At 42.0% G+C, this 25,716-nt stretch overlaps 1 protein-coding gene across 8 annotated transcripts in view; it reads left to right on the plus strand.

The window, feature by feature from the left end:
- The window catches only part of LOC117487624 (CD209 antigen-like protein A), a 63,912-nt gene that overhangs the window by 31,837 nt on the left and 6,359 nt on the right, over positions 1-25,716 (plus strand). For 3 of the 8 annotated variants that reach the window (XM_034136249.1, XM_034136243.1, XM_034136244.1), the window contains 4 exons: positions 23,708-23,950; positions 24,774-24,916; positions 25,134-25,249; positions 25,406-25,533. In XM_034136249.1, coding sequence (XP_033992140.1) covers positions 23,708-23,950; positions 24,774-24,916; positions 25,134-25,249; positions 25,406-25,533 — 630 coding nt within the window. Of the gene's footprint in view, positions 1-6,760; positions 7,385-22,593; positions 22,782-23,159; positions 23,340-23,412; positions 23,503-23,707; positions 23,951-24,773; positions 24,917-25,133; positions 25,250-25,405; positions 25,534-25,716 lie in introns of those variants that run through there. The other 5 variants (XM_034136246.1, XM_034136247.1, XM_034136245.1 and 2 more) reach the window with 5 other exon arrangements.

Here is a 25,716-nt window from a genome sequence, read left to right on the forward strand (position 1 = left end):
CTCTATGGCTATCTCACCCTCCATTGGAGCCTCCTGTATGGCCACCGTACGGGCGTGTACGCAAACATGAAAAACAGTGAGGTCTTAGAGGCAGCCATAAGGGGAACTGCTGAGGGCTACATCATCCATGTGCAGGATCACAAGACGGCCAAGACATATGGCGAAGCACAGCTGGCGCTTACAGTAGAGGAGTTTAGCTGGGTCATGCGGTGGATGGGGATTAAAGAGGCATTGCTGGGTCCTCAGAATGAATTCTTCCTTTTCACAAGGGGGAATCGGGCCTCCAAGAACCTGAACGCTCACTTGAAGAGGGCATGGGCTGATGCTGGGCTAGAAACAGCCGTCACCTTCACAATCCTGCGCACTGCCCTGGCTGACAATATCAAGCATCACCAAGATCCAGAAAGCCGGTCGATTCTCGCCAGGTTTATGTGTCACGACGTAACCACGGCGGACCGGTTCTACGCGAATGCGCCAGGTATAAAGGAGGCATTGAGAATCCGCTCCATGTTCAGGGCGTCATCAGATGCGGCAGCAGCTGCATCATCATCAGAAGGATGTCTACCGCTGTCAGATGGGGAGACCTCCGAAGAGGGCTGCTATAACAGTACAACTCTATCATCTTCACCTGATGGGTCATTGGAGCGGCAGCAGCAGCGGAAGCGGAAGCGGGAGGGAAAGAGGCCAATGAAGTCGGGACCGGGGCTGGTTGACACTCCTGATGATGGGGCAGGGGCCGTGGACTCAACCTGTTTGCCCTGGTGCACCGTGAGAATTAGACGCCTAATTTGGTCCCCTGAATCCCGCTAAACATTGTGAATATGTATACCGTGTATATAATTATTATTATAATCCTGTGTATACATTTTGTAAATAGTACAATATCTCCAGGGCGCATAACTGCACTTTACAAGCCAGGAAAGGTGCCAGAATCCTGGGCATACATTTTGTTAATAGTGCAACACCTCCAGGGCGCATAACTGCACTTTAAAACGTAGGTTAAGAAATTTAGTAGTACTGTTATAGTAGCAGTAGTACGTGTAAATAGTTTATGTTTTAGCCTCTCTGTACTGTCAACTGTGTTTTTTGTTCAAATAAAATAAAAAAAAAAAAAAAACAATAACCTTGATGATTACCAGGGGCAGAAAAAGTGCCACTTTCCATCAGCACCGGGGAGGCACTCTCCTTGGTGCTGAACCCTGTGATGAGCGCTCAAGTGTTGGCGGAGGAGGTGTAAGCCAGAGGAGGGTGAACAAAAGTTAAAGTGTTTGAACCTCCAGCCCAGAAGGGGGGGTGATGCCGTGAAGAAAGCCGAATATGGATGCTGATGGGCGGACACAGAAGCACCATAAAACCACCCCCTTGTAAGGTCACCAGGGGCACGAGAATACCCTCCACAGAAGGGGGGGTGATGCCGTGAAGAAGGCCCAATATGGATGCTGATGGGCGGACACAGAAGCACCATAAAACCACCCCCTTGTAAGGTCACCAGGGGCACGAGAATACCCTCCACAGAAGGGGGGGTGATGCCGTGAAGAAGGCCCAATATGGATGCTGATGGGCGGACACAGAAGCACCATAAAACCACCCCCTTGTAAGGTCACCAGGGGCACGAGAATACCCTCCACAGAAGGGGGGGTGATGCCGTGAAGAAGGCCCAATATGGATGCTGATGGGCGGACACAGAAGCACCATAAAACCACCCCCTTGTAAGGTCACCAGGGGCACGAGGTTCTGGTGGGTGTGAATACCTGTGTTTAGTCCGTGGGGGAGTGCTTAACTGTGGGGGCCCGGGGACTCAGGGTGTGCAAGGTTATGGAGGTCCCACTGTTAGGGGCCCATGCTGGAGGTAATTAGTCCGTCCTTGGGGCTCTGTGAGCGGGCAAAAAGAGGTGATTTCCCCCTGGTCTCTGCTGGAGGTGCAGAGTCCCACTGTTAGGGGCCCATGCTGGAGGTAATTAGTCCGTCCTTCGGGGCTCTGTGAGCGGGCAATGAGAGGTGATTTTCCCGGTCTCCGCCCTGGAGGTGTGAAATAAACAGAGTCCCCCTGTTAGGGACTGGTGCTGGAGGTCTCTAGTCCGTCCTTCGGTGCTCTGTGAGCGGGCAAAAAGAGGTGATTTCCCCCTGGTCTCTGCTGGAGGTGCAGAGTCCCACTGTTAGGGGCCCATGCTGGAGGTAATTAGTCCGTCCTTGGGGCTCTGTGAGCGGGCAGAGAGAGGTGATTTCCCCCTGGTCTCTGCTGGAGCTGTGAAAGAAACAGAGTCCCACTGTTATGGGGACATGCTGGAGGTAATTAGTCCGTCCTTGGGGCTCTGTGAGGGGGCAGAGAGAGGTGATTTTCCCCTGGTCTCTGCTGGAGCTGTGAAAGAAACAGAGTCCCACTGTTATGGGGACATGCTGGAGGTAATTAGTCCGTCCTTGGGGCTCTGTGAGGGGGCAGAGAGAGGTGATTTCCCCCTGGTCTCTGCTGGAGGTGCAGAGTCCCACTGTTAGGGGCCCATGCTGGAGGTAATTAGTCCGTCCTTGGGGCTCTGTGAGCGGGCAGAGAGAGGTGATTTTCCCGGTCTCCGCCCTGGAGGTGTGAAATAAACAGAGTCCCCCTGTTAGGGACTGGTGCTGGAGGTCTCTAGTCCGTCCTTCGGTGCTCTGTGAGCGGGCAAAAAGAGGTGATTTCCCCCTGGTCTCTGCTGGAGGTGCAGAGTCCCACTGTTAGGGGCCCATGCTGGAGGTAATTAGTCCGTCCTTGGGGCTCTGTGAGGGGGCAGAGAGAGGTGATTTTCCCCTGGTCTCTGCTGGAGCTGTGAAAGAAACAGAGTCCCACTGTTATGGGGACATGCTGGAGGTAATTAGTCCGTCCTTGGGGCTCTGTGAGGGGGCAGAGAGAGGTGATTTCCCCCTGGTCTCTCCTGGAGGTGTGAAATAAACAGAGTGCTACATTTTGTAAATAGTGCAATATCTCCAGGGCGCATAACTGCACTTTACAAGCCAGAAATAATGTTTAAATGGTCGGGGAAAGTATTTTTAAATGTCTGGAAGAGAGTTTTAGACAGTCATTTTGCACGAAATCATTTAACATAGACGCTCTCCTGAAAATGCACAGAATATGTGCTTTTTCAGGAGACCGTCAATGTTAAATGATTTCGTGCAAAATGACTGGCTAAAACCTCGGAATAAGTGTTTGAAAAGCGGGGAAAAGTTGTTTAAAATAGTCTGATACCTCCAGGGCGCATCACCAAAAATGTACAAGCCAGGGAAGATGCCTGAATCCCGGATACTTTAGGTCTGTCACTTAGGGTGACCGCACCACTCCGACGCTCCCGAGAGTGGACGTCCATTGTTTGTAAGGCACCTAAGAGGGATAAGGGAATGCTCTGGTTTTTGGACAAAATTAACATGGGATCACTCCTGTCACCGGACGTACTTCGTCTCACTGGAATAGTAACGGTCATAGTGAATATAAAATCGTCCCCATGTATCCGGCCAATGACGGGAGAGTTTTGAAAGAGACAAAACACTGTTCCATACATTTAAAAACACTTAAACAATTAAACAATGTTTACCTGCCAACAAGCAGCAGTGTGCTGTCATTTCAAACATGTTACCCCACTGTTTAACACAGTTTTACCTGTGTTTTGAAGACTCTTTCCTGGGTCAATGTGTCCTCTTTCTCCCCCCCCTGGGTGTGTGTGAGACAAGTCAAGTGAGTCAGCCTGCCAACCAGCAGCAGTGTGCTGTCATTTCAAACATGTTACCCTCACTGTTTAACACAGTTTTACCTGTGTTTTGAAGACTCTTTCCTGGGTCAATGTGTCCTCTTTCTCCCCCCCTGGGTGTGTGTGAGACAAGTCAAGTGAGTCAGGAGAATGCGAATTCCCATGTCAACACAGTCTCATTCCTGGCTACATCGTTGAGGAAGGAAAGATTAGGACCGACCCTGAGAAGATCCAAGCGGTGGCGGGGTGGCCCAAACCAACCTCAGTTAAACTGCTTCAACAGTTTTCTTGGTTTCGCCAATTTTTATCGGCGCTTCATTCAGAGACTACAGCAGAGTGGCGGGCCCTTTAACCAGACTCACTTCCCCTACAAACTGGTTTTTTCTGGACTCCAGAGTGCGATGCAGCCTTCTCGGAGCTAAAGAGACTTTTCACCACTGCCCCTGTGCTCATCCACCCTGATTCCTCTCGCCAGTTTGTGGTGGAGGTCGATGCCTCCAACACCGGGGGTAGGGGCAGTTCTTTCCCAGCGCTCGGAACGAGACCAAAAAATTACATCCATGTGCATTTTTCTCTCGCCGCCTCACTCCAGCTGAGAAGAAACTATGACGTGGGTAACAGAGAGCTGCTGGCTGTCAAACTTGCCCTAGAGGAGTGGAGGCACTGGCTGGAGGGAGCCGAGCTCCCTTTTATTGTATGGACAGACCACAAAAACTTGGCGTACATCCAATCTGCCAAGCGCCTTAACTCTCGTCAGGCTCGATGGGCCCTGTATTTCGGCCCGCTTCTCATTCACCCTTACCTACCGTCCAGGGTCACGGAACCTCAAGCCGGACGCTCTCTCTCGCCAGTTCGCTTCCGAAGGACCAGCTGCCAATCCAGACACTATCCTGCCTGCCTCCTGCGTGGTGGCGGCTGTTACCTGGGAGATTGAGTCATTGGTTAAGGAGGCTCAGCGGGCGCAACCTAACCCAGGTAACTGCCCAGCTAATAGTCTTTTTGTGCCTACCCCTGTTCGCTCCAAGGTCCTGCAGTGGGCACACGCCTCCCGTCTCTCCTGTCATCCTGGTGTCCATCGCACACTGTTTATTCTAAACAACGGTTCTGGTGGCCTTCCATGGCTCAAGACACCAGGGCCTTTGTTGCTGCCTGTACAGTATGTGCCCGCGCCAAGTCCTCCCACCAATCTCCCTCTGGCCTGCTTCGGCCGCTGCCGGTACCTAGGCGTCCTTGGTCGCATGTGGCCTTGGATTTTGTCACTGGACTTCCACTGTCACAAGGAAATACCATCATCCTAACTATTGTGGACAGATTTTCCAAGATGGTACACTTTGTTGCTCTTCCCAAGCTTCCCACAGCCCGAGAGACTGCAGATCTTCTGGTCAATCATGTTGTTCGACTCCATGGGATTCCCACCGACATCGTCTCTGACCGGGGTCCCCAGTTCATTTCCCACGTTTGGAAAGCCTTCTGTCAGGCTCTGGGAGCATCAGTGAGCCTGTCATCTGGATATCATCCTCAGACGAACGGGCAAACGGAACGGGCCAACCAGGATCTGGGGGCGGCTCTTCGCTGTGTGGCTTTCAGGAACCCTTCGTCATGGTGCCCACATCTGCCATGGATCGAATATGCCCACAACTCCCTGCCAAATGCAGCCACAGGTATTTCACCCTTTCATTGTGCCATGGGTTTCCAACCACCCCTGTTTCCATCCCAGGAAGAGGAGGTTGCTGTTCCTTCCGTTCAGACCCACCTTCGTCGCTGTCATAAGGTGTGGAGGGATACCCGAGCCGCCCTGCTCCGCTCCGCTGCCCGCAACTGCCTCATCGCAGACCGCCACAGGACCCCGGCTCCCAACTACTTACCAGGTCAGAGTGTTTGGCTTTCCTCCAAAGATCTCCCACTCAAGACAGAGTCGAAGAAACTCACGCCACGTTATGTCGGCCCCTTCATCATCGACTCAGTTATCAACCCATCTGCAGTAAAACTCAAGCTTCCCCCACACATGAAGGTTCATCCGACATTTCATGTTTCTCTGTTAAAACCTGTTGCCAGCAGCCCCTTGTCTCCTCCAGTGAGTGTTCCCCCACCCCCCCGCATCATCAATGATCACCCAACCTACACCGTCAGGCGATTGTTGGACGTTCGTCGCCGTGGAAGGGGATTCCAATATTTTGTGGATTGGGAGGGCTATGGTCCAGAGGAGAGGTCTTGGGTTCCCCGGTGAAACATCGTGGGCGCGTCCCTGGTTCGGGACTTCCACCGGGATAACCCTGGTAGACCTGGTAGACCTGGTAGACCGCCTGGAGGCGTCCCTTAAGAGGGGGGTACTGTGGTGGCTCTACTCTTCAGCCACCTCCCTTGTGAGTGTGTGTTCCCTTTCCCTGTCTGTGTGGGCGTGGTGGCTGTCACTCCTGGCTCCCGGCTCAATCTCCACCTGCTGCAAATCTCCACCTGGTGCAATCAGCTTTACACACCTGATTCCCATTCAGCCATTTACTAATGGTATATCAGCGGAGGCTCCACAACATGTCAGCGCCAGATCGTTGTTTAATCCCCAGTGGTAACTCTCAGCCGATTTAAAACTATTTCTCTGTACACGGAATACTTTTCTCATCTGTTTCTCTTATGCTCCAGGATCACTATCCAGCCGCCTTGTTACCATCACCTGCCGCCACCAGTCATCATTCCAACCGGATTACTCTCCACACTCACCAGTCTTCATTCCTACAGGATTACTCTCCACGCTCCTCCACCTCACAATAAACCTTTTTCCAACACTCTGCCGTGTCCTGCGTTTGGGTCCTATCGGATATCGTAACAAAATACAGATGCTGGTTTATGTTGTGACCTTTCTAAATGTTTCACATGTTTCTGTATTGGGAGTTAACACAACACACAGGATGCATTTAAACGTAGGGTGTCTGCCCCTTTCACCAGAAGATTCATTTGGGTGTTAAGAAAAGAACATGGCTGTATTACTTATAGTTATTTGTATTTGATGTCCAATCTTTTAGTTCATCTTGTTTTCCTGTAATACCTGTTAGGCTTTGGGAAGAAACACAGCCGGATAATGGAGCAGAGAGGACACACTGTGCATACATCAGTCCCTCCGCCTGGTGGAACGACCAGTCCTGTAGGAACCATCTGCCTTGGATCTGTGAGAAAGAAGCTTAACATTGGTGTCTGTTGGGATACTAAACATGCAATCATGCTTTTACAATTTAGTTTAAATCGAGTTATTTAAAACTATACAAAATGCCTGATTTCATGAATAAGAATTACTTTGCTCGAATTGATAAATCACATTTATTTAGTGTTTTTGTTTAGGATTAATATCAGTAATAAATAAATAGTAATTTAATTAGTTTTTGCCAACTTTTGTTTGCCTCAATTAAATTAGTATTTGTATTAATCCTTTTACATATCTTATGTAACGTTCTTATGAACTGGAAAGTCAGAAAGCCCAACTGCTTCAATTGAAATAGATGGCTGGAGGACTTCCTAAACATCTTCAGTATGGACGAAGCTGCTTTCTCCCTGTTATATTTGGTTAAGCCAGACAACAGGCATTTGGATAAGATAAGGGCTTTCCTGGACTCAAACCATCTCGGCTGCCAATAATAAATATAATAATTATAATAATATTAATTAATAAATAAAGAGAAATAAGCTATGAAGAAAGTAGTATTACATATCCCGCTTCAATCTCATTAGTATGCATAAAAAAGTGACAGGTCACACCCAAGTCCCGCCCCCTAATTATGTTAATGACCCCCCTTTGATATGCTAATGAGCCCTTTGTTCGAGGTGTTATCGCGTACAGGTGTGACATCCTCCCCGGTACCCCCCCCCCCCCCTCAGCCCACCCCCCCCTCCCCCTCACATACAGGTGCTACATCCTCTCAGGTAGCCCCCCACCCCGCTCAGCCCCCACCCCTCTCAACCCCCTCCTCCTCCCCCCTCCTGTCCGGTCGGCATGTTCGTTACAGTTTAAATCTTCCGGGGCAGAATTAGAAAAGTGCCGGTTAAAGGTCTTCTATGTTATTTAATGAGCTTTGAAACAAACTGATATGATTCGATATTAAACCAACTAATTATAGTAGATTAATTAACTATTCAAAAACGTGTACAGTAATTTACAATAACACGGGAATAATAAACGGACTGCTCTCCCCCTCCTGACAACACGACAGTATCAAAGTCGCGGGTCCAATAATGAGTGACTCGACAGTAAAACTAAAACATATCTATAAATAGTTTAGGTAGTTTGAGAGGTAAATAAAATAGCTACGTGTGATATCTGAAGAGTGTGTTTTGTTCCGCTCACCGCATGCAGAGATGCATGTCGAATAGTCCGCAGCATCGGATCTCCCTCCGTCAGCAACAGCGGGTATCCCTCCGTCAGATTAGACGTTACTAGCGTTTATGTCCATGCATAATCAGCCCCTATAGGACATCTTTTGTCTGTCACACACTATTCTTGTATGTCACATAAGAGGTGCAACTGATGCGGTATTGCGCTAAAGGGGATATCCTTCTGGCCGGAGAGATTTCCATCCACACACACACACACACACACACACACACACACACACACACACACACACACACACACACACACACACACACACACACACACACACACCCATACCCGTATTCCCCTCCTACCCCGCCTTTTTTTTTTTTAAATAAGAGTTGGGTTAATAACTAAGGAGGCTCTCTTGAAGTGTACGGATGGTGAACTAATGTTTAATTACTATACTAACTATAAGGGCCTCTCTTTGTTGAAAGGAGGGGTAATCTGGTAATAAATGCAACAAAGTCTCTCTGAAGAGGTTGGCAATAAATTAAAGATCTTAATGACCCCATGGCGTTTGGTTTTTTTCTTTATGTTTAATTACATCAAATCCACTAATAAAATAATCCCTATATGAAGTTATATGTGTCATCTTTCCTGAAACTGAAGTGCTGTCCGTTTTACAAACAAGTTATCTTTCTGCTTCTTCACCCCTGAATTGTCCTCCCCCGTCCCTATTACTTCAGCCATCACATCAAGTCAGATCTGTGAAATTAAACACCTCTTCTCAAAGCGTGACTTCCCTATTGGGGGAGTGGGGCAGTAGGGCCTAACCCGATTTGGCCAAATATACTAACATGCAGAACATATGGTATGTTTTGAAAAAAGACTAACCATCTATCCAGTTCAATCTGTCTTTAAGATGTGACATTGTGCTCTGACTTTTTCCCGTAAAATCGTGACAAACTATTACTTATTAAATTTGACCTCATACTGCTTGGTTGAAAATGATAGATGAGCATTTTACCAACAGATCAACGCGCAATCAACCCATACAGGACATCTCTTTCTACACATTATGTGTTATCACTATAATATCATGTCATTATTTAATGTTGTTTTGTTTGTGTGTGTGTGTGTGTACAACGAAGTCTCTTTGAGAGGAAAATTATAATTTAAAGATCTTATTACCCCCTTATTGTTTAACTACTTCACACAACTATTAAAGAATCCCTATATGAAGTTACATGAGGCTACATTTACTGGTGTGCTTCCCTAGATGATGTAAATAGTCTAAGTGTCATGTTAGGGGGGCATTACGGACCTCAGGAGTCCGCCCTTGGAGGCTTGGAGAGCGGATAAAGAGAGGTGTAGAACTAACAAAAAATAATTAAGTATTTGCAATGCATAAACATAGAAGTTATCACTGTCATATTATGATCACTTAATGTAAGTAAGTTTAAGTAAAACTAACACAAGTCAATATTATTCACCTAGGCATTAGTGGGCTTGAGGGTCTCAGGGAGCGTGGACAAAGTGACTTGTCTCTGTATTTGAGGATTCTCAGTGCAGGCACTAACAGGAAGCTGCTGTGCATTAGTGGAGAGTCCTCTGAAGGCAGCTGTTATTTCATTCACACACTCATCTGTTACCTGCTGACTCCTCATAGTAAGTCTAGCCAAGTCAGCTGTTAAGTTGTCCATACCATCGCTTGATAACTGGTAACTTTTGATTGACAGTCCAGCCATGGCAGCTGCCAACTCGTCCATATAATTCTTAAGAACGTGGTGACAATACTACAAAAAAAAGTGTATATATTAGGTCAGTTAACCTTGAAGAGCTAAACAGTTCAAGTGGTAAGTAACTAAGTATTTGCAATGAATAAACATAGAAATGATCACTGTCATATTATATAATCACTTAATATGGAGATAAGTAAAACTGACACAGACAGTTTAAACTGCTTGTTAAAATGCTATTGCTTAGTGTGTTTTCTCAGCACACTAACATAAATAAGGATGTATAATATAAAAAACTAGAAAACGATATAGTATTTTCAAGTCTTACGGTAAAATTAAGAATAAGTCACATTAAAGTGTGTCATGATTTTCCGTAAAAAAGTCAAGTATAGTTTGTCAAAAGAATATGAAAAAATCATTTTGTAGAGTAGTATGTTGAAAATCTCAGTGTTTAACTGAACACACCTACATGTGATAACGCCTCGAACAAAGTGGTAATTAGCATACAAAGGGGGGTCACTAGCATCAGAGGGGGAAAGGTGCTACGGGAATGAACTTTGAGGAGGGGGAACTTGTAAGAATTTCCAGCTTTTGAAGATAATTATATGGTACCCGTCCTTACAGCTAAACAAATCCTATGCCAGGTATTCTACAGACCACAAGAAGCACAAGAAGCCCCAGAAAGTATTACATTCAGAGCTAATAATGGTGAAACCGAAGAAGAAGCAAAGCAGATTATAATCGTTGCGGGTGAAAGGATAGAGAATTTGCAAGTGATGTTAATGCACTTATCTGATATAAAAAAATGCATTCATTTACTTCCAAGAGACCCCTAAACATCTACTTGGGCAATGTGAATTGAACGATAAACCGATCACTGTAAATGAAACGCGGAGAGAAGCAGCAGTGCAAATCGTTAAGTCTATTACCTTGAATGCACTACGACATTAACTTGGTCAAATGTAATATGTCTTTCTGAAAATGTGGCGAATGGTGTGTTTTTCAATTAAGCAACCATAACAAATTAAAATGTGTTTTATTCTTGCTTTCATATATAGTAATAGTATTAACTCCTTTGACTAGACTGTACTAAAATAAGACGTTTCACTGTTAAATAAAAAAAATGGAAGTAGAAAATCGAGATAATGATGAGGTTCGTTATGTATCCAGTAACTATGAACAGCAGTTGAAAATGTTATTTAACCCTTTAACTCTAATAGACAAATCTAAAATAGCCTCTAGCTTATCTATAAGTTTGTGATTTTAACACTTATTCACTGACACAAGGCAGATTTTGGCTTTTTTCTCATGCCAAGATACTTTTAGACACACTTTGAGGTATGCAAAACCTTAAAACTAGAAAATGAAGTACATTGTCTGATTAGATTTTTTCTTAAAGACTGTTTCTCTAAAAGGCAAGTTTTGTGATTTTTAACACTTATTTACTTTTTTCTCTCTTTTCTTGTGTTACCAAGATACTTTTAGATACACTTTTGATGTATGCAACACTTAACAAAAGGGTATAATATGAAGTACTTTGTAAGGAATGGGGGTTTCTTTAATACCCCGTTTTTTTATTTTAAAAAACACTTGTACAGTTAAATAATGTAGGTTTTCTCTGATATTTTAGTTATTTTCAGCTACCAAGATACTTTTTTGATACACTTTAATGTAGGAACATTTGGCAACTGGTAGAATGTCAATTATTTTGTAATAAAATGTATTTTCTTAAAGACTGTGACTCTAAAAGGGGAAGTTTTTTGTTTTTTTTTCTCCCGTTGTCTTTCACTTACTTTTTTGGATACAGTTTTATGTATGACAACTCTACAACTGGTAGAAAGTTAAGTACTTTTTCTGAACAGATTTTCTTTAAGACTGTGACTCTTAAAGGTAAGACAATCCAGTTTTATGGAAGTAACTTAAATTATTTTTTTTTTGTTTTTTCTCCTACAAAGATACTTATAGTTACACTTTAATGGATGCAAAACTTTATAACTTGGTAAAATATTCATTATTTTGTAATGAATTGAGTTTTCTTTTTTGTTTTTGTTTTTCAACATACTATTGTACACAATGACTTTTCCATATATATATATATTTTTTTTTTTCAGACAAACTATACTTTTGACTTTTTCCGTAAAATTGTGACAAACTATTACTTATTCTTACATTTGACCTCTTGCTGCTTGGTTGGAAATGATAGATGAAAAAGCTACAAAGCTTAAAGAACTTTTCTAAAAACTCTCAATTCTACAGATGACTCCCCCCACTCAACGCAATAAGTCCACCCCCCCCCCACTCAGCAAATCATCTAAAACGAAGGACCCCACTAAGACGCCCGTTGAAAACTAGCCAGGGATCTGAGAAAAACCAAGTCTCCCCCCGCGAGATGCAGCCAGGAACAAACTCCTGGACTACTATCGTCCCCAGCATTGTGGACACCCAAATCTTGCAATACTACAGCTGCTGATGTTACTCCTGGGGCCAAGACGTCTCTGTTTTTGAACATAGTGAAATCGGAGTTGGTTGATATTCTGGAGAGGGTGCTGCATCGGTACAGAGAAGAAATCTGCAATGGATCCCGAGTCAGTCACCCCAGCCAGAGGCAACACGATTGTGTGAATGACATTCCAGAATATTTCTTCAGAAACAATTACAACGCGTTAATGAAAAAGACTTTGGCTCGCCGACTTTATTACTGCGATTGACCAGAGTCTTAATGATATAAACATTTACATAGCTGAATGAAGGATCCAAGGCGCTTCGGAGGCTTTTCTGCACAATCTCAAAAACTGCAGACGCCTCAAGGAGAGACTTGAAAAGATCCACGCCGAGCTGGATGGAGAGGAAGAAGACTAATAACCAGCGGTTGATTTGAAGCCGGGGATTTTTTCGATACTTTGACTTTTCTTTAAAGTAAAATAAAAATGGGTAACTACTATGGAAAACAATCTGTATTTATCTATCAGAATGCAGTCAATACCTGTTTAATAAGTGTGTTGTTGATGACGATTGAAAACAGAATGAGTAGTGATCCCCGTGTAAACAGAACGGCTGAAGTTTGTAAACTAGAAGACATTTTGGATATCGTTCATTATGTCAGTACTATTCCGGGTCATTGGGAAACGATTGTAAACGAAACATTTAAAGTGGTACTGGAATCTTCATTTTCCGAAACATTCTGTAACATTACCGAAGAAATGAAACAAACACCAAAAGTGTATCATGTGCTCGCATTGTATGCTCTGTTTGTAGATGTAATGCATCTTTGTGTCAAAAACAGCATACACATGAATACTTTGGCCGAAGTGCAAAAACTCCATTATAATATTTCCCTTCATCTGGGGGATTCTATGCTGGAAAAGATCCTGGGGATGTTGCAATCAGTATAATTGTATTATTGATTCCTATGGGGTGAAAACAATAAATTGTAAATATGAAATTCTGCAAATAAAAAAAGTGTTTTTTACATTTAAAAAAAACTTGTCTTCAAATCATAGTATAGTATTTCCTACATATCATTTTAAAAAAGAGTCACAGTGTAGAATGTCCAAACATTTAATTTAAAAGTACTAGTATAGTATGTTAAAAGTATCTTGAAAAAAGTCCAAGTATAGTATGTAGTTAAGAAATATATTATATAGTTTTGTCTGCAATGTCAGTATAGGATCTCTAATAAAAAAAATAAAAAAATGAGAGAAAGTCATAGTATAGTTTGACAAAAAGATCCTGAAAAAGTCATGACACTGTGTGTTGAAATGGTTTTGAATAAACACATCAGTATTTTAAAAAGTAAAATTGTATCAAGTGCATCAGACAACTCAAATTACTCCATTTGAACCATATTATAAATAAGTAAAGAATGGTCATAGTATATAGCAGGGGTGTTTAATAGTTTTCTGTGTGTCGGTGTTTCAGTGTTTCAGTGTTTCAGTGTTTCTGTGTTTCAGTGTTTCAGTGTTTTGTGTTTTTGTGTGTCAGTATTTCAGTGTTTCAGTGTTTCAGTGTTTTGTGTGTCAGTGTGTCAGTGTTTCAGTGTTTCAGTGTTTCAGTGTTTCTGTGTTTCAGTGTTTCAGTGTTTTCAGTATTTCAGTGTTTTGTGTTTCAGTGTTTCAGTGTTTCAGTGTTTTGTGTTTCTGTGTTTTGTGTTTCAGTGTTTTTTGTGTTTCAGTGTTTCAGTGTTTCAGTGTTTTTGTGTTTTCTGTGTTTCTGTGTTTTTGTGTGTCAGTGTTTTCAGTGTGTCAGTGTTTCAGTGTTGCAGTGTTTCAGTGTTTTCAGTGTTTCGTGTTTCAGTGTTTCAGTGTTTTTGTGTTTCAGTGTTTCAGTGTTTTGTGTGTCAGAGTGTCAGTGTTTACAGCCTTTCTTTGCTCTGATCAATCCCCAGGGATCCTCCCCTGGAAGGAATATAGCAGGATGAGAGAAAAACATTTAAAAAAAAACGTATCTTAGAAGTGGCTATAACATTTGATGCAATTCTAAAAGATAGTCAGATTCCTAAAAAGTTACAAACGGATGCTGGAAAAGAATTATTTGTTTCTTCAGCAAGGCTTCAAAAATCTTGTTAAATAATTCCGGGCCGGCTAAAATAACTGGATGGCCTACCTGCCTGTCAGCCTTCCATCTGTGCACAAACTTATCTCGTGCCCTCATTGGTCATGTGCGCGTTCGTGTGTGTTGGAGGAGGGGCTCTGTAAGGAAGTGGCAGATTTGTTCAGGCTGTGTATTTTCAAATTCTAGCGCACTCGAGCTGGTTTCTCCAAAATGACCTACCCCACCTTTAATGGCCTAAACAACCCAATTAACAAAGTGCTTATACAAATGAAACATCAAGGTGGAGATATTGTATTTATGCAAGAAACACATCTGTCAAAAGTACTGTGTGTGTGTGTGTGTGTGTGTGTGTGTGTGTGTGTGTGTGTGTGTGTGTGTGTGTGTGTGTGTGTGTGTGTGTGTGTGTGTGTGTGTGTGTGTGTGTGTGTGTGTGTGTGTGTGTGTGTGTGTGTGTGTTTGTGTTTGTGTTTGTGTTTGTGTTTGTGTTTGTGTTTGTTTTCTTTTATGTTTCTGCTCCAGGTTGCAACATTGTTGATAAAGTCAAGCACCGACACCTGTCTGCTCTCAAATTCCCGCATTATGTCTTGCGGGAACCAATGAAGTCCAGGGCAAATAATTGCAAGTCTCTTCAGTGCGCATGTCACAAAACGAGATGCATTGTGGGACATGTAGTTTATGGGCAACCCGCTTCTGTAAAGTGGCATGTAACCGTATAATAAACGTATTATATTCTTTGCAAGCTCTTGCGGGGCCACATAAAATGAAGTCGCGGGCCGGATTTGGCCCCCGGGCCTTGAGTTTGAGACCCCTGCATTAACCCATTGAGTTACAGGATACAGAGCCCTTTAACAGTAAATACAGTGTTTTCATAATTACATTAGTTCAAGGGGGGCAAAGAAGGAAGAAAAAAAAAAGCACAGAGATAAACACAAAGAAAGCAAATAATAATAATGATAATGGAATAGAAAGAGAAAAATTATGAATCAATAATATATAAATATATATTAAATGCTCACAGCTCACTGCTCAATCCAACCTTATTCTTTATCAAGTGGATCTTGTAAGGAGTCATAAAAGTCCAGAAAGGGTTTCCATGTTCTAATAAAGGTGTTAGAGGAGCCCCTGAGTAAGAACTTAATTTTCTCTAACTGTAAGAAGTACATAACATATTTGACCCACTGAGAAAAGGATGGAGGGGAATGTTGCTTCCATTTTAGAAGAATCAAACGTCTCGCAAGAAGTGTAGAAAAGGCTATAACTACATGGGCACTGTTTGGTAGGGTCTGGGTGATTTTTGGAGACTAGCTGTCACTCTATCCAGAGTGGCAACCTGTTTTCATATCGACTTTCTTCTTCTTCCTCCAGGCCTGAGCGTTGGGAGGAGGTGAAGAGGGCGGTGGACTGGGTCTGCTGGGCGGACCGGCAGTACCCGTGTGTCTACAGCCGGCTGGAGTTTGGATTCAGCTGGGAGTCCTCCACCCGCCAGCTGCTGGGCTTCGAAGGCCTCCCTCCCTTCTCCGCTCTCAGGGGACTGAACCTGCAGAAGACCGTCCCCCAGGTTCTGGTCCACTGAGCAGGATAGTGAGAGGGAGGCAGTGGCGGTTCTACGGGGTGGCACGGGGTGGCAGCTGCCACCTCAGAAAAATGCCTTGCCACCCCAGCTGCCACCCCAGTTGGCAGCTTTGTTTTGAAAGAAAAGTTGTGGCTCATCGGACATTTATGAGAGAAAATCTATAATATCCGAGTGCAAGTGAATGCAGCACAAGACGCGAGCCTTGTAACCCCTCCCCCGGCCCTGGCGCGAGCTTGGAAATATGATTGGCGGCGATTTCATTTGAACGGGGGACAGCGCAAAACGAGAAGCATTTCGGATCCAAGAAGACGGAAGGAATGAGGTATTTGCGGTCTACAATGACAGAGAAGAGACTGTCAAGTTTGGCTGTACTCAGCATTGAATCAAAATGCACTAAAGCTTTAAATCTTAATAAGTTTGTGAGGCGTTTTGCTGAACATGATGGTAATCGCCACATTCAGCTGTAATAGGCATGCCAACTTGATGCTCTGCTCACGGATGACTCGATGAGCATATACAACTGTTAAGATGATGACCTTACGTGTGTATAAGTGGGGGTCTGCCCCCCAAAAACAGTTTCAAGTCCTGAGAGAGTCAAATAAGGTGTGTAAAACTTCACTGCCCAGCCAAAAAAAAGTAACCACTTTGATTTAACTAGGCCAAGGACTTTCCACTGGATAATAACTACAGCGATGTATATGTTTTAGCTGAATACACGTTTTTTAACCCTAATTGATGCAGTTAGTCACTTCTTTAATGTTTGTTCTTTCTGATGTAAAGTCCAGGTTGTAACTGTTTGCAGTAAAGTCGTGGGGCGTTGAACTGTTCTTTTGATTCTTATGATATATGATAGTAATTATTTGTCTTTCAAATTTGAAGGAGGGTGAGCAAGCATCTTGAGGAACATTCATCATCAACTCCTCCAAAAAATATAGTTTATTCAATAATAAATGAATATGTGAATCATAACAGTGATTGACAGCTGATAGGAATAATATGATTGTTAATAGTATCATATTAATTTAGACAAACATCGACGAGACAGTTAATTAATGTACTTATTGCAGCAGTCTGCATAGATGTGGTACCCCTGCTGGTCTAAGAGTGAGACAAACCAGGCGCACCGGATTCATTTTAGAAGTGGGGGGGCCAAAAAAGTGCGTGTGTATGGCCCAATCCCAAACTACGCCCGACACACTCCCCCTCCGGGACGGAGTGAACTCCGTGGAGTGACACATGAGGCTCCCTCCTGTCAGATGGAGGGAGACAGCGGCAAGCTTTGGGACAAACTCCCCTCTCTCCGGCAGAAACAGGAAATACCGTAACTACAACGGTTTCAAATCAGCATCTCTTTGACAAAAAATGTAAATTAATAACTCAAATAAAACTCCAAACATCTTTAATTGTGTTACTTTTTTGTAAAGCTCTTTTAGTTTTAAACCTTATGTTTATAAGCTTATTAGTTTTTGCAACAGTCTGTAAATATACACAACTTTATAATAAAATGCACACAATTACCTTTTTCTAGACTAAACACAGGTAGCCTATGATCCTAAGTTAAAAACATATGAGGTTATCATGAGGTTGTTAACATCGCAGTTTATCAGTGGGTTATTGATTCTGCATCAGTCTTAGGACAGTCATACTATGAAGTCTTCATGGACAACATAATCAGCTGATCATCGTACAGTCAGAGACAACTGTTCATGGAGGCTTGGGCACTTTTTCCAGTTATTAACTCCGGTATTAACATAGCTATCATCTCCACATTTTGAGAAAGTTACAAGCCGTTTGACAGCAGCAAATCTGCATATTTCACAGAAGGCCCGTTTAGTGGTTTTGCAAATAATTAACCACTCTCTGTTTTTGTACCATTCTGCGTTGAAGTACCTTTCTCTTTGCCCAGACGATCTAGCGGTCTCCTTTTTTTCGACAGTTAGCTGTACAGCTTTACCCGCCTCAATGTCCCGACAACAAACCTCCATGCAGTCAGAACCAGCCTGTTTCGGTTCAACGATGGCGGTGGGGGTGGCGGCGGCGGTTTTGACAGTCTCTGCGGCCGCAGAGCTGCTGCTTTTGGGTTTATCTATTCTCGCTTCGCTGGTTCTTCTATGATTGATGAAGGTCCAGGCTCCGGAGAAGTGGATGTCAGGGATGTGACCTTCCAGTTGTTAAATGTAAGTTTAGATTAACTGTATTTAGTTTTCTTCTGCACTGGTTCTTCTGACTTGTTTGCAAGTGTATCTATTCTTTCTATCTGGTTTAACGGCTGACACACACAGAACAACGTAACAAATAAAGTAAACAACGTAACAAGTAAACACATCTAAGCTTTTTTATTGGTTGTAATTTACATGGATACATTTGAATGGTGTGACAATGTCCTATTTGATTGGGTTAACATTTACATATTCTTCCTGTTATGTCTGCCTGCTTTATTTTACCTAATGCAAACCTGCTCCATCGAAATCAGTCGCATTGACGCGAATACACATTTTGAGTTGTATACACTGTTGGAAAGAGGAGATTCCTAGCTTTCTAATGATATCAGGATAGTTTTTGTACTCCCAAATATTAAGCAAAATATGTCACATTATATAATGACTGTTACAGAGTCATCATTTTGAGAAAAAGGCCTTTAAAGTTTCCTCTTCTCTGGAAGCGGAGCAAATGATCAAAGTAGTGGGAGGGAAGATATTTTCGTTTGGATTACTGGTCTGGGGGAAGCCCGCGAGTGTGTGTATACGTGTTTGTGTATTTTTGCGTTTGTGTGTGTATTGTGTTTGTTTCCTGGGGAAAACACTCACAAGAAACACCGGCTGTTCTTATGCGTGCTGTGACGTCAAGTTACTCCGGTCTCCGCTTGTAATTATGCCGTTACAAGCTTCAAAGTTGTATTTATCATCTGAATTTGCCGAAACAAGTTTAATATTCTGAAAGCCAAGACTTTGTTTATTTGAAATCAGATACAAACAAACTGTAACGGACCCTGCCGTGTTATATATGATTACTATACGCCTTACATTCATAATTTCAGCAGAGGGAGGGGAAGCTGCGCTGTGGAAGAGCAGAGTGGCGAGTGAGAGGCGAGCTGTCATCTTCCCTTTACAAGCTTCAAAAATGCCTGTAGCTAATGAGATTGAATATAACAATAACAAATAACAAAATATACACAGCTAGATCAGATCGCGTTTTAGATGCGACTTTAGAGTAGAGGGGAATTATTGAAACGGGATGTGTACAGTGTTCTGCGGCATCCGCCGCTGCGAAAATGTAGGGCCGGGCTCAAATGTGGGGGGGCCAATGGCCCCCTGGCCCCCCCGCTTCCGGCGCCCTTGAGACAAACTCATTCAGGGTTCATTTCAGTTAAAATTCATTCAATTACGTCTGCCACCTTATATATTTCTATGTAAGGCTTTACTGATGTGCCACAATAATGTCACCAAATGTTATTGAGTTAAAATATAAATATTGTGGCTTTCCAAGTTAACATTAATTGATATGACTGCGATTAAATCAGCATATACTTCTGCCAGGGGATGCCACCCCTGAAATTCTCCTGCCACCCTCTTGCCACCCCATGAATATTTGTCTAGATCCGCCCCTGGAGGGAGGTTCATACCCCTTTGCCTTTTTATGGGGATTACATAATCTATTGGATGTATTTGTAGCCCTTTTATTGTCAGTGTGTTTACATGTTCTTAAATAGGTAGATACAATTGGCTTACTGCAGACCTGATTTATTCAACTTAAACTGCTTTGGGTCTACATATCGCCTTTTCTGCACGTCAGCATCTTTTTTCAAATGTATTCTAATAAGGCGATAGCTTATACTGTTTTACACCGTGGTCTTCAGAGAAAGAGTTGCACCCCTCGTCTTTCTTCTGACCGTTCCACCTTTTTGGTCAAGTTGAAAATATTTAAACTTTCCAGAAAAACGCTGTTGACGTCACTGAAGGAAATGACTGTCTCACTGTCAGACAGTAACCATCATAACAACGACCAAAGAGCCTGTTTGTTGGAGCAGATCTGCCAGTGAGTGTGTGGCTTTTATCGTACCGTACACATATCATCCTCCTCACTCTAAGGCTGTCAGACTAAAGCTGTGACGCTCAATCACACAAAATGTGAGAACAAGCATCCTCCTGTTTGTTCTCATAGACACAATGTCAAACAAATACATAGCACAAATCGATAATAAAATCCAAGGGGTGAGGCTAGTCTGTAATACAACAATGGTGATACAGTGTCAAGACATTGCTGTCATAGAAACAACAAAACAACATTGGGAGTTTGTTTTTGATAAAACGCTCGGGGGAGACTCTGCTCGGTGCCTTTCTCCCAGAAAAAAAAGCATTATGTGGACAGGCCCTTATTCGGGGAAAGGGGATTTAAAGGCTAGATTATATTTTATGGCCATGTACACTGATACTTATCATCTTGTTCACATGCATGCAAGTCCACAGCAACTCCTTCAGACAGAGATAGCATCATTGTGACCACAGAGTGATAAAAGGGAAGGTCACGATGAGTAGCAGTCTATCTGCATGTTTGTAATCATCCCATCTCAAATTACGCAGTGAACAGACATTTGTGTTTATCAGCATTTAAAATTAAGATCCCTGCTTTCACAACAATGTCATGCTATTCTCTTTTTATTAACCAGTAAAACAGATCTATACAGGATCAATACATTTAGAATATTATTCATCTTTATGGCTTTGTAAGATTATATGTCTCTATTTAACACAATGGACTTGATTATCTCACTTGTTTCAGTCTTAAATCTGTATTGTCAATTTGCTTTGTATGTTTTAAATGTGGGCATGTCAATAAAGCTTATTTGAATTTGTCTTGACTCTCAGCGTGAGAAACAAACAAACATTTCCTTATATCTTTGAGATAGATATATAGATAATTTTCTGGTACAGTTGTTAGGACTACCTTTAGCACTTAAGATGGTGTTTTGTTTTATCCTCTACGCTATTGCCATTTTCCCAGACATCAGACATCATATTTCAAACTATCTAGATGAAAATATTTTATTGGGCTGTTTTTTAAGACTTGCAGCTCTGGGTCTTAGCAGACCCTAGGATCCATGCTCAGTTCCATGCATGGAAAACGTTGGACAGCTACCTGCTTGGTAACACAAATGGAAGTCGCACTATTTTTTTCTCTTTTTCTGTTGTCACATGTGTTATCATTATTTTCAGTTTACCCGTGCAGGGTTAAGTATGGATACACTGTTGGAAAATACAAGGAAGGTGATACAAATTATGTATACTGGTTTAGAAGCTCTAAAAGGTGAATTTTTGAGAAGTGATTGGAGAACTATGTGTAAAGGAGAGTTGTTACAACACAGAAAACACCAGAATTTTAACTATGAACATTAATATAATTTCACTAATAGTCAATGGCCTAAACAACCCAATTAAGAAAAGTGCTTACACAACTGAAACATCAAGGTGGAGATATTGGTGCAGAATCTGTCAAAAGTAGTGTGTGTGTGTGTGTGTGTGTGTGTGTGTGTGTGTGTGTGTGTGTGTGTGTGGTGTGTGTGTGTGTGTGTGTGTGTGTGTGTGTGTGTGTGTGTGTGTGTGTGTGTGTGTGTCTGTGTGTGTGTGTGTGTGTGTGTGTGTATGTGTGTGTCTGTGTGTGTGTGTGTGTGTGTGTGTGTGTGTGTGTGTGTGTGTGTGTTGAAACTTTTGTGCTTCTGCCCCTGCCATTCCCGCACAAGGTTGCAACATGGTTGATAAATTCAGGCACCGACACCTGTCTGCTCTCACATTCCCGCATTATGTTTTGCGGAAACCAATCTTTATTTTTCCCCCACTCTATCCCAGCTGCAAATTTGGGGCGAAACACAATAAATAAAGCTTCGCCAGTTTGGGTCCTTATCACAACTGATTAAGATGGCCAAAAGATTCTCTGCTCAGAGGGCCTTGCAAATGATTTTGTAAGAGAGAGAACCATTTGATGATGATGAAGAGGAAGAGGAAGAGGTTTCAGAATGTGAGGATCACATTTCTGAGAATTCTGATTCTGACAGTGACTTTGAAGAAGAGGATGAGATTGAGCATCAGCTACAAACAAAAGACGAGCCACAGGACCAGCCTGTCAGCGGGCAAAACAACAAGTAGCACTTTAATTCATTAATGTGATCTAACAAATGTAAAAGGACAAATATTAACCATAAATGATGTTTATATTGCTTGTAATTGGGATGAAGTAAACATCTGTTGAGTATTTTAACATAAAATGGTTTGATGGTGTTGAATTGAGACCCAAAAAGGCAGCAGGTCCACCAGACCCACGAACACTGGCTGAATAACAAAAATATGAACACCACACAAGGGTTAAGGGGCTTTCCAGAAAATAAAGGCCCACTCTTGTCATAGTACACAGGAACAGAAATGAATGACATCCTGGGTTATGCTTCTGCCTACATCATACGCTTGTGACGATTAGTAATGCACAATCATGCATTTGTCCAAGCAACAGATTGAAACAGAGAACAAGTTCACCCTTGATATCATGAGTTCAACCAGATGACAGGTGCATACAATGCGGTTTTAAACGGAAAACAAATATGTGTGGATCAAAAATACATATGTAAAACTTTTTTCTGTGTAAAACTTGTATTTACATGTATATGAAACGGAACACATGCGACAAAACCCTCTGAACAACACAACCCTCTGTTGCGTGTGTTGATAGCTTGGCACGCTACTTCCCTGGAACCGTTGCTGATTCCAGTGCTTCCTCCTGAAGTCTTTGATCACTACCCAGTCACCAGGCTTGAAGTGGTGTTGTGGCGCATCAGCTGGCGTCTGCAGTACGGCTTTCACCTGAGAGTGGATAACTGAGAGGAAGACTGAAAGACTTATACAGTAGTTCAACAAAAGGTAACTTAAATTGTCTCAACTTTCAGAAATTAACATTACATTAACAGAATAATATTCTTTAAATCTGTGCCAGTTCGTCTTGTGCCTTGGGCCATCAAGAGAGCCAGCTTTTCACGGCAAAAATCATTTGTAGCTGCTTTCACAATGATGACATGCTATTCTCTTTTTATTAACCAGTAAAATAGATCTTTACAGGATCAGAATATTTTGAATATTATTAATCTTTATGGCTTTGTAAGATTATATGTCTCTATGTAACACAATGGCCATGATTATCACATTTGTTTCAGTCTTAAATCTGTATTGTCACTGCACTGTGCACAAGTTAGTATTTCCTGATATTCTTTATATAAAATGATGTGTGATTTCCTCAAAAAGATTAAGCATTTAGAAATTCAAACCAGCAACCACACTTTTCCCGGTCACATACTTCAGGATACTTGCTGCAGAGCTGACCTTCGAGGAAAGAGTTGGCATTCCCATGAGCAATGGAGGAAGTCTATGCCAATGTTGACGATGTCAAACCCCTAAACTCAAGATCATCTGCAAAACAAGAAGGTAAGAGTATCAGTCAGAGTGCACTGTGGATTTTGGATTTACTGTATTACTCCCTGGACTTCTCTGTGTTCAGGTCCCAGGAGACTTCTCAGAGCGTCTGTTCTCGGTCTGGGGCTGCTGGGTGTTTTCCTGCTGGCTGGACTCATCGGCCTGGCTGTCCACTGTGAGTCTTTCTTTTAATACGTTTAATAATGTCATTATGAACGTGTGATTTTAAGGAGCAATATTCTGCTCTGAAAGATGCACATTTGACCAAAACATCTATAGTTTTTCTACTTTTCTCCTAGGGCCAAATTAGGAAAACATTAATTTTGGTTTGTGTCAGTATGATTGCATCAGGTAATAAGAAACATCTATTTTCATTTCAGACCATAACTCAGTAGGTGGTGCAGCTGCAGATCTCTCCGCTGTCAAAGCAAACCTGACCTCAGTGACTGAAGAGAAAGACAACCTGACTGAGCGTCTCCAGGCCAGAGATCAGCTGATCAACCAGCTGAAGGCCAACCTCACTGAGTCTCTCCAGGACAGAGATGAGGAGATCTCTCACATGCATGACTACTTAAATCAATGTTACAGAGAGGTGGACAGGCTTCACTGTTTGAACAACAATGGTCAGTGCTTCATGTGGGGGTTTGCATAGGGCTCGGTATGTGTATGTAAGATATATATTATCATAATATTTTTTACAAAATACCTCAAGATTGATATTCTAAGGCTGACTATTGATCCTTTCATAAAATAGTTACACAATAACACTTTTCATTGATGATAATCAATAATTAGTTTTTAATGACTTAGTTGTGAGTGATTTAATTTATAGTTTGTTTAATTGTTCTTCACCCACCATATTTATATTTCTCTGTAAACTATACTTATGGCCAGTTTCCTTGTCTAAATTACTTTTAATATAAGCAATAGGAAGAAGAACTTAGAGGTAGTTTGTTCCAGATATTTGCAGCATAATAATAATAATAACAATAATAATAATAATAATAATAATAATAATAATAATAATAATAATAATAATAATAATAATAATAATAATAATAATAATAATAATAATAATAATAATAATAACAATAATAAAGGATAACAAGGTTTCAAACCAATTTAGACCCAGTTTTCCAGTCGGTCTAGTAACTAACAGCGAAATGTTGCCACTGTCTGTGTTTAAGTGGATGTCATTGAAGACTTTAACAAGATCAGTCTCAGTGCTATGGTGCCTGACTAGATCACATCCAAACAGTTAGTTAAATCCCAAAAAAGAGAAGTAGTTGTTTTGCAATGAAATTTGTGATCTCATTTGATCCCTCTAAAAATTCTTAATAAATATGTGTTTTCATTATTATTACCAAAGTGACATATAATGCACTCAAGAGTTCCATATTTCAGCAGTTAAAGCAGTAAATCAACAAGATCTTAAAACTTTTACAGCAAAAACGTGTCCTGAAGGATGGAGGAAGTTTGGTTGTTCCTGTTATCTCCTCTCTACTGAGAAAGCTTATTGGGAACAAAGCAGAGACAACTGCACAGCCGGAGGAGCACATCTGGTGATCATACACAGTTATGAAGAACAGGTAATATGTGCTGCTTTAACACTTGTGATTGTATAACTCCTGCTTTTATCAATCAATAATGTTTTAATTGTACATATACTAGCAAATGTGTCTATCAGCTATAATGATTACGTTACAACAATGGTGTTAATTACATATTTCTGAGCTAGTAAAAAGGGAAAAGTTATCTGAATGTTGATGTCCATCCCAGTAAACTGCATTTTTAATATGTGAACAGGAATCCATCTCTAGCATGATCAAGGAACCGACTTGGATTGGTATGAGTTACAGTGACAGAGAAGAGGAGGGGATCTGGAAATGGGTGGATGGATCTCCACTGAATCTGAATCCGATGTAAGGCTTTACTTTTTTAATTACAGACGCTGGTTTATGTTGTGACCTTTCTATTAATTTGGGTGTTACGAAAAGAACACAACTGTATTACTTATAGTTATTTGTATTTCATGTCCAATCTTTTAGTTCATCTTGTTTTCCTGTAATACCTGTTAGGTTTTGGCACCAATCACTACCTGATAATGGAGGATGGAGTCCATATTATGGCGAACAGTACTGTGCATACTTCAATGCTTACAAAGAGTTGAACGACCGGTCCTGTAGGACCAATCTGCATTGGATCTGTGAGAAATAACATTGGTGACTGTTTGGATACTAAACATGCAATCATGCTTTTACAATTTAGTTTAAATCGAGTTATTTAAAACTTAAAGGTGGGGTAGGTAATTTTGGAGAAACCAGCTCGAGTGCGGTAGAATTTGAAAATACACAGCCAGAGAAAATCTGCCACTTCCTTACAGAGCCCC

This window comes from Trematomus bernacchii, unplaced genomic scaffold (genome assembly GCF_902827165.1).
Source record: "Trematomus bernacchii unplaced genomic scaffold, fTreBer1.1, whole genome shotgun sequence".
NCBI classification, from domain to species: Eukaryota; Metazoa; Chordata; class Actinopteri; order Perciformes; family Nototheniidae; genus Trematomus; species Trematomus bernacchii.